Raw genomic sequence first — 15,163 nt, forward strand, 5'->3', positions numbered from 1 at the left:
TTGATGTTTATACTCACATACTTGTAGAGAAGATCACTGAAATCTAGCTAGCCAGCCAGTGTCTATAGGTATTTGATTGCACTTGATATGTGTACTCACATACTTGTAGAGAAAATCACTGAAATCTAGCTAGCCAGCCAGTGTCTATAGGTATTTGATTGCACTTGATGTGTGTACTTACATACATGTAGAGAAAATCACTGAAATCTAGCTAGCCAGCCAGTGTCTATAGGTATTTGATTGCACTTGATGTGTGTACTCACACACTTGTAGAGAAAATCACTGAAATCTAGCTAGCCAGCCAGTGTCTATAGGTATTTGATTGCACTTGATGTGTGTACTCACATACTTGTAGAGAAAATCACTGAAATCTAGCTAGCCAGCCAGTGTCTATAGGTATTTGATTGCACTTGATGTTTGTACTCACATACTTGTAGGGAAGATCACTGAAATCTAGCTAGCCAGCCAGTGTCTATAGGTATTTGATTGCACTTGATGTGTGTACTCACATACTTGTAGAGAAAATCACTGGTATCTAGCTATCCAGCCAGTGTCTATAGGTATTTGATTGCACTTGATGTTTGTACTTACATACATGTAGAGAAAATCACTGAAATCTAGCTAGCCAGCCAGTGTCTATAGGTATTTGATTGCACTTGATGTGTGTACTCACATACTTGTAGAGAAAATCACTGAAATCTAGCTATCCAGCCAGTGTCTATAGGCATTTGATTGCACTTGATGTGTGTACTCACATACATGTAGAGAAGATAACTGAAATCTAGCTAGCCAGCCCGTGTCTATAGGTATTTGATTGCACTTGATGTGTGTACTCACATACATGTAGAGAAGATAACTGAAATCTAGCTAGCCAGCCAGTGTCTATAGGTATTTGATTGGTCTTGCTTTACCACAAAAAAACATATGTTTTCATAAAACTGAGAAAAAAAAACAGTTTGCATATATCTATTCATTAGCATAATAACTAAAAATTCTCATTTAACTCTTTGACATAAGATTTGTTCTAGTTAAATAATGGAATGTAATAGAAACTTGTTCACAACCAGAAAAATATAAAATGTTAAACACTCTAACAGTTCTGTATTTCCTTCCAGACTGAAAAACACCCTAAATCTTTTAACTATTAAATCCTGCCAACAGCAGTTCTGTATATGATTTTGATACTGAAGTTTTACATAGCTTGCACGAAAAATTAATGGAAAACATATATAAATCAGTTACTCTTTGATTTAAACCAATAAATATTCACCAAAATAAAAGATTTTTTTAACCCAGACTATACACCTGTTGCCAGAACATATCTCCAGATTCATATTCAAACATTCTTATTTTGACAATTTTTCTGAAAAAATTATGCCATTTACAGAAAATAATACAAAATTACTATCTTGGTTTGATATTTTTCTGCATAAAATGTAGGTACGTACGTACTCAATTCATGTATAAAAATGTTTAAATATTTTTTAATATTTGTATACTGGCATCAATAAGTACAACTTAAGTGATTATAAAGATATTTCTATTAATTTAAGTCTCTCTAAAATCTAATTTCAAACTATTCCAAAAATGCAATTTGTTCCATAAATAGTACTAAAAAATAAAATAACAAAAATGCCGAACTCCAAGGAAAATTCAAAACAGAAAGACCTTTATAAAATGACAAAATCAAATCCACATCTAACGAATGGAAAACTGCTGTCTTATTCCTGACTTCGTTCAGGCATTCCTTATGTAGAAAATGGTGGATTAAACCTGGTTTTATAGCTAGCTAAACCTCTCACTTATATGAAAGTTGCATAGAATTCCATTATATTGACAACAATGTGTGAGCAAAACAAATCATTTTTCCTTTACAGAAGTTGTAAAATTAATCTTATTCTCCAAACACTTTAATCTTATACAAAAATTAATTTGAGCACTAGTTCCAGTTCCAGATTTATTTCAAAAGAATATATATTTTGTTGTTGTATTGATTTTATAAAGCTCAATTACTTCTATCAGACATCCATTTTTTACCAAATTAATTCTTTTACATTTTAAACTAGCTTATCAAATCTTTGATACAGTTGTTTCAATCATTTTTGAACCAACAGGCTACCAATAAACTATGAATGTGACTATGAATTTACCTTGGAATTTAGTATTTTTGTTAATACTTTTTTTACATACTAATCTTGTCAACAAAGTAAAATTTAAATAACAATTAGTTTTGATCAATTTCTTTATCTTTTAAAAATGACCAATTTTCGTGTATGTAACAGTATGTGACACATTTAGCACCATGTTAAATGTTGGCAGGTACACACTATGTAGATATTGCACTTTCAACATCACACTACTGTCAGCTAGGTTGTTCTTCTAAAAATATTTACTACTGTTGTCATAACAACAGGTGGGTTCTTTCAAATCCTTGAGCTGTAAAGAACAAATATCTAGTAAATATGCAATAAGAGTATATATTTTGATGTGACATTTGTTTTAAGCAGATATTTATATGCACAATTGTAGTGCATTATGATATCTTAGACCACTTGGATGATTTCTGCTATCAATTCCCACAATTGATGACGGGATTAATTGGAATCAATGCTGTGCAATTCCAGTTGGTGTTTCTGTAATATTTCAATGATACAGTTGATCATATTTTACAAGTATTGGATTTAAATAAGAATAACAGTACTGCTGTGATTCACGAGTATCACTGCATTTGTGACTGTTAAACCCAAAAATGATCATGGCAAGTCTTGACATCCTTGTAATTATTAATTGTTAATGATTAAGAATACATTCAATTAGATTATTATTAATTTTGATGTTACATTTGTTCCTAGCAGAGCAAATGACCTCACTTATTAAGTCCTTTACCAAACATTAATTGCTTATATCTTCGTCAATTGAACTCTGGTGGATATTTGCATGTCTCATTGGCAATCAAACCATATCTCCTGAATTTAATATACAAGATTTCTTTATAAATCTGTCTAGGGTCAGGTCTGGTATTGGTTTTCTTTATGAAGACATAATGTTTCCAATATCATTTCTAAAGTAAAGTCAAGAACACTTAAAATATGTGATAAATATCTTTCACAAAGCCTATTTCCAATTTGGATTATACAGCCAGCCAATGCAATGGTAATGTGGGAAAATGTGTTCAAAATCACCTATTGTATCTACTTGTTGGTAAATCTTGTGCACTTAGGTACACACAAGCTTACAATTATATCTGCTTTTTCAAGATCAAGCCACAGTGAATGAAGATATTGCATACAACTTAGTCATGTTTAATATAAATTTAAAAAAACATTAAAATCAAGTATTTTGAATTTCTCTTTTTTTTTCCAAAATATAATTGAATCAATACATTTTGAAATAGATATTCATTTGTATTTAATGTACATTAAATGGGTGTAGACTTCTTAAAATTGTCTTAAATCATAAAATCTGCAAAACCAATTCATAGATAAAAAAATTTCTTAAGAAATAATATGTTGAACTTCATACATTTCATTTTCATTTTGGTTTTTATCTTGTAACTTATCTTTCACCATGTTGGTAGTGAAAAACATCAACATTACATTTTATGGCTTAACGCGCAAAGACATTACACCTATGTTTATGATTTATATTACTTGTTCAACAAGAAAACTACATTGACTGATTATACATCCAAAACAAGAGGTTCCTAAGATCTTGATTCCCTAACCTATCAAATTATTGCTGTTCACAATTTCTACCTATCTATCAGTTTTTGAGATACTAGGCAACAATAGCATATTCTATATTTTGCAACAATGAACATGTTGGCTATCAAATCCCTGGATACAAATTTTAAACTAGATTCCCTAAAAACATTATGGTAAATTTGGTCACATTAAGACTAGCAGTTTTAGAACCATTGAAGTGGTCTTAATATCTTACAATAACATATTTGTTTAAGAAAATATAATGTACTAGGTTTTGCAATAGTTTTTAAGGATAATTTTGAGAAAGTTCTATCAAGATTTTACCTGCATTCTATACAACTGTTTACCCTATTTAACAATGCCCATTCAATAATATTTTAGCTGTTATAACAGTTTAATAACTTTTGGGGGGATTTTTTTCAGTTAGCTTTTATCATGTCTAGGTTGAATGCCAAAACTTACAAAAATCTGTGACTATAGACCATTTACTGTTCCTTGACCTTAACCTATGTATTAAGGTTCTTATAAGTATTGGAAAATCAGTCTCTGCAAATTAAAAAACCTTTGTGAGCACACTCACATACCCCACATTGTCACTGGGCAAACAAAATCTCACCAGATTCCTAAGTAGGTCAAAGCCTCATAACTCCTACAAAAGTAAACTGATAAAAATTTCTTGTGAACATGCACATCTTCATATGATGTCCTTATTATTTACAAAGTTTCATAAAACTGTGTTGTGTGGTTTCAGAGGAGTTGCCATGACAAACTGTTGCAGAAGTATATTTAGGCCAAAATTTAAAGTTCAAAGAGGCTAACTCCTAGAAGAAAAAATTTGAATCATAAATTCCTGCTTATATGCACATCTACATGGTATGTCCTTATTATCTACAAAGTTTCATGAAATTCTGTTGTGTGGTTTCAGAGGAGTTGTGATGACAAGAACAGGACTGACAGACTGACTGGCGGACAGATGGACAGGTCAAAAACTTTATAACCTATAGAACTTTGTTTCATGGGGTATAATAAAGTTCTTCTCCATATGCAAGAGACTTGTATCTTTTGAGTTAACAGCATGCAGGAAATCAAGTTTCACATCAAGAGAAGTCAATACAAGTCAAACTTTTGCATTGGAATGTGTATTTTGAGAAAAAATATATTCTTTTAGCTTAGAATCCTAAAAACAGAAAAGTAAATTTTCAGACTTGACTTAACTCTCAATATTGGTTGATTACATTGGAAATATTTTGGCATTCAACTTTTTTTAGAGAAACTCAAGTCTGATAATTTCACATTTATATTTTATTTTATTATTTCATTGTTATAACACAAATCATTGTAATCATTGTATGAAATTTAAAACCCGCAAGGGTCCATAATTGGATTATTAAAGTATTCTTATTCTTATTCTTATATATATATATGTTCGACCTGTTAGTTAAATGCGTTTTGTTAAAATATACTTTTTCACCATTTTGGTCTTTTGGAAAATGTTGTTTGTGCTGTATTTAGACCCCTCTACCAAGAAATTTGTTCTACATGCACACGTATAAAAATTGCGGTTTTTATCCGACGCAATCATAGGTTTGAACGTTGTTTTCAATTTAGACTAGTATATATATATATATATATATATTTTTCCGTTTGGGCTTGTATTATATTTTCCTTCGGGTTTATATGATCCGTTCATCCTATTATGACTCTTTAAAATTCAAGAGTCTATCCTAAATTGAGGTAAATTATATGGCCTTCCAAATACCGTTTCGATCCCTAACATCACTGAAGAGACATTAATTGTCGAAATCCGGATATGGTGTATAAAACTTTTTGCACCTCATGTTTGTGGTAAATCATCTTTTCCACAAGTTTATTGTTTTCTGTTTGGTATTAAATTAATATTGAGATCCATTTTGTAGTAGTGATCAATTTATTTGGCAATCGCCAATGGCAGTCAGCAGGGTTTAAGAACATCCGTTGTTCGACCTGTTAGTCAAATGCGTTTTGTTAAAATATACTTTTTCACCATTTTGGTCTTTTGGAAAATGTTGTTTGTGCTGTATTTAGACCCCTCTACCTAGAAATTTGTTTTACATGCACACGTATAAAAATTGCGGTTTTTATCCAACGCAGTCAAAGGTTTGAACGTTGTTTTCAATTTAGACTTGTTTATATTTTTCCATTTGGGCTTGTATTATATTTTCCTTCGGGTTTATATGATCCGTTCATCCTATTTTGACTCTTTAAAAAGAAGAGTCTATCCTAAATTGAGGTAAATTATATGGCCTTCCAAATACCGTTTCAATCCCTAACATCACTGAAGAGACATTAATTGTCGAAATCCAGGTGTATAAAACTTTTTGCACCTCATGTTTGTGGTAAATCATCTTTTCCACAAGTTTATTGTTTTCTGTTTGGTATTAAATTAATATTAAGATCCATTTTGTACTAGTGATCAATTTATTTGGCAATCCCCAAAGGGAGTCAGCAGGGTTTAACAACAACCGTTGTTCGACCTGTTAGTCAAATGCGTTTTGTTAAAATATACTTTTTCACCATTTTGGTCTTTTGGAAAATGTTGTTTGTGCTGTATTTAGACCCCTCTACCAAGAAATTTGTACTATATGCACACGTATAAAAATTGCGGTTTTTATCCGACGCAATCATAGGTTTGAACGTTGTTTTCAATTTAGACTAGTATATATATATATTTTTCCGTTTGGGCTTATATTATATTTTCCTTCCGGTTTATATGATCCGTTCATCCTATTATGACTCTTTAAAATTCAAGAATCCATCCTAAATTGAGGTAAATTATATGGCCTTCCAAATACCGTTTCGATCCCTAACATCACTGAAGAGACATTAATTGTCGAAATCCGGATATGGTGTATAAAACTTTTTGCACCTCATGTTTGTGGTAAATCATCTTTTCCACAAGTTTATTGTTTTCTGTTTGGTATTAAATTAATATTAAGATCCATTTTGTACTAGTGATCAATTTATTTGGCAATCGCCAATGGCAGTCAGCAGGGTTTAAGAACATCCGTTGTTCGACCTGTTAGTCAAATGCGTTTTGTTAAAATATACTTTTTCACCATTTTGGTCTTTTGGAAAATGTTGTTTTTGCATTTCCCTCTACCTAGAAATTTGTTTTACATGCACACGTATAAAAATTGCGGTTTTTATCCAACGCAGTCAAAGGTTTGAACGTTGTTTTCAATTTAGACTTGTTTATATTTTTCCATTTGGGCTTGTATTATATTTTCCTTCGGGTTTATATGATCCGTTCATCCTATTTTGACTCTTTAAAAAGTATAAAAATTGCGGTCCAACGTATATATAAGTCTAAATTGAAAACAACGTTCAAACCTATGATTGTGTTGGATAAAAACCGCAATTTTTATACGTGTGCATGCAAAACAAATTTCTTGTTAGAGGGGTCTAAATACAGCACAAACAACATTTTCCAAAAGACCAAAAAAGTGAAAAAGTATATTTTAACAAAACGCATTTGACTAACAGGTCGAACAACAAATGTTCTTAAATCCTGCTGACTGCCATTGGCGATTGCCAAATAAACGGATCACCGATGTAATAAATGGATCTTAATTAAAAATTTAATACTAAACAGAAAACAATAAACTTGTGGAAAAGATGATATACCGCAAACAAAAGGTGCAAAGGTTTTTGTACACCATATCCGGATTTGGACAATTAATGTCTCTTCAGTGATGTTAGGAATCTAAACGGTATTTGGAAAGCCATACAATTTACCTCAATTTAGGATAGACTCTTAAATTTTGAGAAGTCAAAATAGGATGAACGGATCATATAAACCCGAAGGCAAAAATAATACAAGCCCAAACGAAAAAATATAAATAAGTCTAAATTGAAAACAATGTTCAAACCTATGATTGCGTTGGATAAAAACCGCAATTTTTATACGTGTGCATGCAAAACAAATTTCTTGTTAGAGGGGTCTAAATACAGCACAAACAACATTTTTCAAAAGACCAAAAAAGTGAAAAAGTATATTTTAACAAAACGCATTTGACTAACAGGTCGAACAACAAATGTTCTTAAATCCTGCTGACTGCCATTGGCGATTGCCAAATAAACGGATCACCGATGTAATAAATGGATCTTAATTAAAAATTTAATACTAAACAGAAAACAATAAACTTGCGGAAAAGATGATATACCGCAAGCAGAAGGTGCAAAGGTTTTTGTACACCATATCCGGATTTCGACAATTAATGTCTCTTCAGTGATGTTAGGAATCGAAACGGTATTTGGAAAGCCATACAATTTACCTCAATTTAGGATAGACTCTTAAATTTTGAGGAGTCAAAATAGGATGAATGGATCATATAAACCCGAAGGCAAATATAAAACAAGCCCAAACGAAAAAATATAGATAAGTCTAAATTGAAAACAACGTTCAAACCTATGATTGCGTTGGATAAAAACCGCAATTTTTATACGTGTGCATGCAAAACAAATTTCTTGTTAGAGGGGTCTAAATACAGCACAAACAACATTTTCCAAAAGACCAAAAAAGTGAAAAAGTATATTTTAACAAAACGCATTTGACTAACAGGTCGAACAACAAATGTTCTTAAATCCTGCTGACTGCCATTAGCGATTGCCAAATAAACGGATCACCGATGTAATAAATGGATCTTAATTAAAAATTTAATACTAAACAGAAAACAATAAACTTGCGGAAAAGATGATATACCGCAAACAAAAGGTGCAAAGGTTTTTGTACACCATATCCGGATTTCGACAATTAATGTCTCTTCAGTGATGTTAGGAATCGAAACGGTATTTGGAAAGCCATACAATTTACCTCAATTTAGGATAGACTCTTAAATTTTGAGGAGTCAAAATAGGATGAATGGATCATATAAACCCGAAGGCAAATATAAAACAAGCCCATACGAAAAAATATAGATAAGTCTAAATTGAAAACAACGTTCAAACCTATGATTGCGTTGGATAAAAACCGCAATTTTTATACGTGTGCATGCAAAACAAATTTCTTGTTAGAGGGGTCTAAATACAGCACAAACAACATTTTCCAAAAGACCAAAAAAGTGAAAAAGTATATTTTAACATTTATTACATCGGTGATCCATTTATTTGGCAATCGCCAATGGCAGTCAGCAGGATTTAAGAACATTTGTTGTTCGACCTGTTAGTCAAATGCGTTTTGTTAAAATATACTTTTTCACTTTTTTGGTCTTTTGGAAAATGTTGTTTGTGCTGTATATATATATATATATATATATATATTTAACAATAAGTAAAGACTCAAATAGCCAGGTTGCACAGGTTTCTTAAAAAATGGAGAATGTTCTATGACATACATTTAAATACCAGGTACCGGTATATGGAAATATAAAATGCAAAAAATAAGCCAAAAAAGCTAAAACCAACTCCAAAATGGGAAGTGCACAACATCAATAGAGGTGTAAACTATCTATGAAGTTTCAAGGATTTGGGTAAAATATTGTAGGAGGAGCTGATTCCACAACATTGGTACTGTCTTTTGAAAATATTGCTGAACAAGAATATTGGTCCATAGGACACCATGCCTCATTAATAATATTGCATTCACATGCTCAGTAAATTGTGAAGTCAAACCCCTAAATTAGCATATATTTTAAGTTCACAATATAATGAACATGTGTATTAAGTTTCAAGTTGAGGTGACAACAATTTCATTGAAACTACCTTATGCAAAAACTTATGCCTAATCAAATACATTTTCATGTTCAGCAAACCCTGAAATCAAGCTCAAAACCCTTATTTGAGAATTCTAGACAGTTCGGTACCCAGACAAATCGGCATCCGGACAAATCGGCACAGAGAAAGACACTTCGGCACCCAGACAAATCGGCACCTAGACAAATCGGCATCTAACATAGACAAATCGGCACCTTATAAAGATAAAATCAATTATTTTATCCTTGATCAAAATATAGTGAACCAAACATTAAAGTTACCTGGCACTGATATATGTATGTGGGTATGAACTCAATTTACAAGTTTAGTGTTAATATAGCGATTATGTTTGACTGTTTTTACAAATTACCAATTTAGTTCCTGCACTATTTATGACATTATTGTCAATATTGTATATGGTATCTTCGAAGAAGTTTCTTATTCTTTTTGTTTTTTTTTTGTTTGTGAAGACTGTATTGCAGCTTAGTCATTTGGATAGCTGTCGTTATTAGTAGATCTAATTTTGTTGAACATTTTTGTCACTTAAAGTTTACCTGCATCTATTGTACTTTCTTAAAAAAAAACTATAAAATTTAATTTAAAAAAAAATGCCTTTCAAGCCAATAACTCCTATAAGGGATAAATTTACAATTTCGGTCAGTTAACTTAGTTAACTTAGTTGTAGATCTCAACTTGCTGGCCATTTTTGCTGTTCAAAATTTCTCTTTATCAGCATTAATTTAAGATAATAATAAAAAAAAAAAACAACGAAAAAAAAACCAGAGATATTTCGTAAAATTTATAATTCCAGATGCAATAACTGCAAATAGGGTTGTCCAATTGGTTTGAAAAATTACGTGGCAGATAAATCTTAACATGCTTATCATTTTTATCCTTATAAAAATAAGGAGATGAGGTATGATTGCCAATGAGACAACTATCCACCAAAGTTCAAATAAAGTGGATGTAAGCAATTATAGGCAACCGTACGGCCTTCAACAATGTAAATGTAAGCAGCCATGCTCAGTTAATTGTAGATATTAAATCAGATACCTCGTGTAGGGAGAATGTAGCAATTCACTCTTTCATGGTGCCATCAGTTGTATTTTGGAAGGCAACATTATTTTTAAATTTCTGCAACTTTTATTTAAAACGGCCTCCGATTTGTCTTGGTCCCGAAATATCCGGATCCCGAACTGTCCAAAATGGATGCCGAAATGTCTTCGGACTTGGGTGCCGATTTGTCTGGGTGCCGAAATGTCTTGTTACCCTTATTTGACATATTTTTGAAAAATTCTGATCATAAGGAATATGTGTACTAATATAAGTTTCAAATTGAAAGGACCACAACTTCATGGTAAATGACCTTAAACAAAAGCTTTAAACTGATACTGATCCTGAGAACAGACAGATCAACAGACGGATTGACGGATACACTGGAAAATATAATGCTTAGCTCCAAAAGGTCTAAAGTCTGGGAAAAAATCCTATAATGATTCTATAGTAGCAGGTGAACAACTTCAATATGTGTGCAATTATTCTGTGAAATTTTATGGATCTGAGTTGAAAACTTTGGAGTTGATTACACAAATCAGGTACAATGTTTTGCAAATTGTCCTGAAAAATCACTAAGATCCTAAGTAAAAAAATAGGAAAAAATCTTCCTACAATTACATAATAGCAGGTGCACAACTTCAATGTGTATGCCATCTTTCTGGGCAGCTTCAGTGATCTGGGTTGTAGGAGTAGTAAATTACATAAATTAGTGGCTACTTTTCCTTGCCCCCTGGTCATCATCTTACTTTAAGCCAGGTTTTGCACATTGAGCAACCCAGCTAAAAACAACAGGCTTAAAGAGTAATTAAAAGACTTTGGAAGTGTGTAAATAGAGGTGACAGTAGTTTAACGAAGTTTGAATATAGTTAATCAAATAGGTAGAGACAAACCAAGGTAACAAGGGTGTAAGCCATGAGATATTTATTTTGTACCTTTTTTTCTTACATCCATAAGGTTACACCACTCTTTGATTAGATGACATATCAATGAAAGTATCTATTGAAATCACAAAGAAGAAATGACTAGAAATGCTTACAGTGCATTTACATTTGGATCTAAACAAGAGGCTCTCAAGAGCCTGAATTGCTCACCTGTAATTTTTTGCTTAAATCTTTCATCAATGATTATTTTTGCTTTTCAATATATATTAATGAGTGGCTTAAAAATGCCATTTAAATGTTCTTTGTATCTGTCATATTTTCTTCAAAAGCAAAAAAATGCATTTTACCCCTATGTTCCATTTTAGCCATAGTGGCTATGTTTCTTGACGTACAAGGAAATAAAATATACAATTTATACAAGATACTCTGAAACTCATTCAGCCCAAGTTTGGCTGAAATTGATTCAGCAGTTTCAAAAGCGAAGATTTTTTAAAGTAAGCAAACTAGATTAGATGAACAAATTGTGAAAAATTGTCTTTAAAGGACAATAACTCCTTAAGGGGTTAATTGACAATTTTGGTCATATAAAACTTATTTGTAATCTACAAAAAATAACCTAAAAATCAGATAACCGATTTGGCTGATTATTTCAGGGGAGGTAGACCTTGACCTAATGAATACTTTAACTTCTTGTCTGAATTGCTCTAAATGCTTTAGTTTTTGAGATATAAGTCAAAAACTGCATTTTACCCTATGTTCTATTTTTAGCCATGGCGGCCATGTTTTTTGACGAAACAGAAAATAAAACACAAACTTTATTCTAGATAACCTAAGAATCATTCAGCTTAAGTTTGGTTCATTTTGGTTCAGTAGTTTCAGAGGAGAAGATTTTTTAAAGTTAGAAAACATGTTCATGATGATAAACAAATTGTGTAAAATTGTCCTTAAAGGGCAATAACTCCTTAAGAGGTCAATTGACAATTTTGGTCATATAAACTTATTTGTAGATCTTACTTTGCTGAACATTTTTGCTGTTTACAGATTATCTTTATCTATAATAATATTCAAGATAATAACCAAAAACTGCAAAATTTCCTTAAAATTACCAATTTAGTGGCAGCAACCCAACAGTGGATTGTTAGATTCATCTGAAAATTTCAGGGCTGATAGAACTTGACCTAATGAACATTTTTGCCCGAGTCAGATTTGCTATAAAATGCTTAAGTTTTTGAGATATAAACCAAAAACTGCATTTTACCCCTATGTTATATTTTTAGCCATGGCGGCCAAGTTTTTTGACGAAACAGAAAATAAAACACAAACTTTATTCAAAATACGCTAAGGATCATTCAGCTTAAGTTTGGTTGGAATTGGTTCAGTAATTTCAGAGGAGAAGATGTTTGAAATAGTTTACAATGGACGGATGACGACGACGGTAGCCAAGTGATGGCAAAAGCTCACAGTTCCTTCGGAACGGTGAGCTAAAAATTGTTTGAATATATCTATCATATCAATTTAATCAAACAAGTAAGCATACTTTCAAACCTTATTTTAGTCTTTCATTGTTGTGATGAACATTTAAAACATTGTATTACAGATATAGTTGCATTACACCATTCTTCAGAAAGCTGGGCAATTATTTAGTCGAGAAAATGGGTTAAATGCGTTTAATGTCAGTAGGTCATTAAATTTGTATAATAATCTCTTTTAAATTGTAAAATTATCAAATCATATTCACAATTTACAATAAAATGCTCCTCTGCTGGGCACAGCTTGATTCGACCGCAGAGGTCAAACCCTGAACAGTTGGGGCAAGTATGGACACAACATTCAAGCTTGATACAGCTCTGAATTTGGATTGTGATTAAATATTTGACACAGCATAGGTTTCTGACACAGAATGAATGTGGTCTAAGAACTTAAATTTTTTAATTTACCTATTATGATCCAATATCCAAAATCTAAATACATGGTTAGATTAAGCATATCAAAGAATCCAAAGAATTCAATTTTTGATGAAATTAAACAAAGTTTAATTTTGGACCCTTTTGACCTCAATGTGGACCAATTTGATAACGGGGCCCAAAAATCAAAATACATGGTTAGATTCAGCATATCAAAGAACCCCATATATTCAAGTTTTGTTGAAATCAAACAAAGTTTAATTTTAGACCCCAACGTGGACCAACTTGAAAACTGGGCCCATAATCAAAAATCTAAACACATCTTAAGATTCAGCATATCAAAGAACCCCAAGAATTCAATTTTTGTTAAAATCAAACTAAGTTTAATTTTGGACCTTTGGACCTTAATGTAGACGAATTTAAAAAACAGGAACTAAAATTAAAAATCTAAATACACAGTTAGATTTGGCATATCAAAGAACCCCAATAATTCAATTTTTGATGAAATGAAACAAAGTTTAATTTTGGACCCTTTTGATCTCAATATGAACCAATTTGATAGCGGGGCCCACAAATAAAAAATCTAAATACATGGTTAGATTCAGCATATCAAAGAACCCATATATTCAATTTTTGTTGAAATCAAACAAAGTTTAATTTTGGACCCCAATTTGGAGCAACTTGAAAACTGGGCCCCAAATCAAAAATTTAAATACATGTTTAGATTCAGCATATCAAAGAACCCCATATATTCAATTTTTGTTAAAAATCAAACTAAGTTTAATTTTGGACCCTTTGGACCTTAATGTAGACCAATTTGAAAACTGGACCCAAAATTAAAAATCTAAATACACGGTTAGATTCGGCATAACAAAGAAATAAATGTGGTCAAAGATTTTACAAATCTAATGAGTCATACTGTGCAATTAAAGATTACTTCTTGAAATTTTTCAATATTTGAAATTTGAAAAAAAAAAAATATTTGAAGAATAATTCTTTTTAATATCTGAAATCTGAAATGAGAAAAAATTGACCCCCCACAATTTTTTTTTACCCCCCCCCCCCCCTTTTTCCCCCAAAAAATTCTTTCCCTCAAGATATGGTCATAATCTCAATTCAAATTTCCAATGGAGTTTGCAACCATAATTACCCATTTAAATTTACCATAGTGCTAACTTAATCTATTTTATAATAGAATTTAAAATATGGTGTCAAATCTTTCATATATGGATTTTTTTGTAAAAAAAAAAAAGATGCAACATATTTTTACTGGTCTTCCTTTATAAATATGCATTTCTTTAAACATAATTTAAAAGCAGTGTAAGGGAAGTTATCAAAACGTTGTATTTGGATTACCTCCCTTACACTGCTTTTAAATTGTCTTAATTGTTCATTAACCATTACTTTATACATAATTTAAAAGCAGTGTAAGGGAGGTAATTCAAATGATGTATTTGATTTATCTCCCTTACACTTCTTTAAATTATGTTTTGTACTAAAGTATTTGTCCATTAACCAGGACAACCTTGTTTTTCCCCCTTTTTTGCCCCTAATTCCTAAACTGTTTGAGCCATAACCCCCCAAAGCAAATCCTAACCATCCCTTTGTGGTATGGAAACTTGGGTATAATTTCAGAGAGATCCATACACCGTTCCACAAGTAATTGTCTGGAAACTAGAAAATGCTTATTTTTGGCCCCTTTTTGGCCCCTAGTTCCTTAACTGTTGGTACCATAACCCCCAAAATCAATCCCAACCTTCCTTTTGTGGTATTTAACCTTATGTTAAAATTTCATAGAGATCCATTCACTTAAACTAAAGTTATAGCGCGAAAACTAATGTGTTTTCGGATGACGACGACGACGACGCCAACGTCGTACCAATATACG

General features: G+C 31.7%; 1 protein-coding gene across 1 annotated transcript in view; it reads right to left on the bottom strand.

The window, feature by feature from the left end:
* Positions 1–1,469: 1,469 nt before the first annotated feature.
* LOC127709719 (uncharacterized) overlaps positions 1,470–15,163 on the bottom strand; it is a 56,726-nt gene continuing 43,032 nt past the window's right edge. The window contains exon 20 of the mRNA XM_052215383.1: positions 1,470–2,436. Coding sequence (XP_052071343.1) covers positions 2,402–2,436 — 35 coding nt within the window. The 3' untranslated portion in view covers positions 1,470–2,401. The remainder of the gene's footprint in view (positions 2,437–15,163) is intronic.

The sequence above is a fragment of the Mytilus californianus genome, unplaced genomic scaffold (assembly GCF_021869535.1).
Source record: "Mytilus californianus isolate M0D057914Y unplaced genomic scaffold, xbMytCali1.0.p SCAF_7, whole genome shotgun sequence".
In the NCBI taxonomy this organism is placed as follows: domain Eukaryota; kingdom Metazoa; phylum Mollusca; class Bivalvia; order Mytilida; family Mytilidae; genus Mytilus; species Mytilus californianus.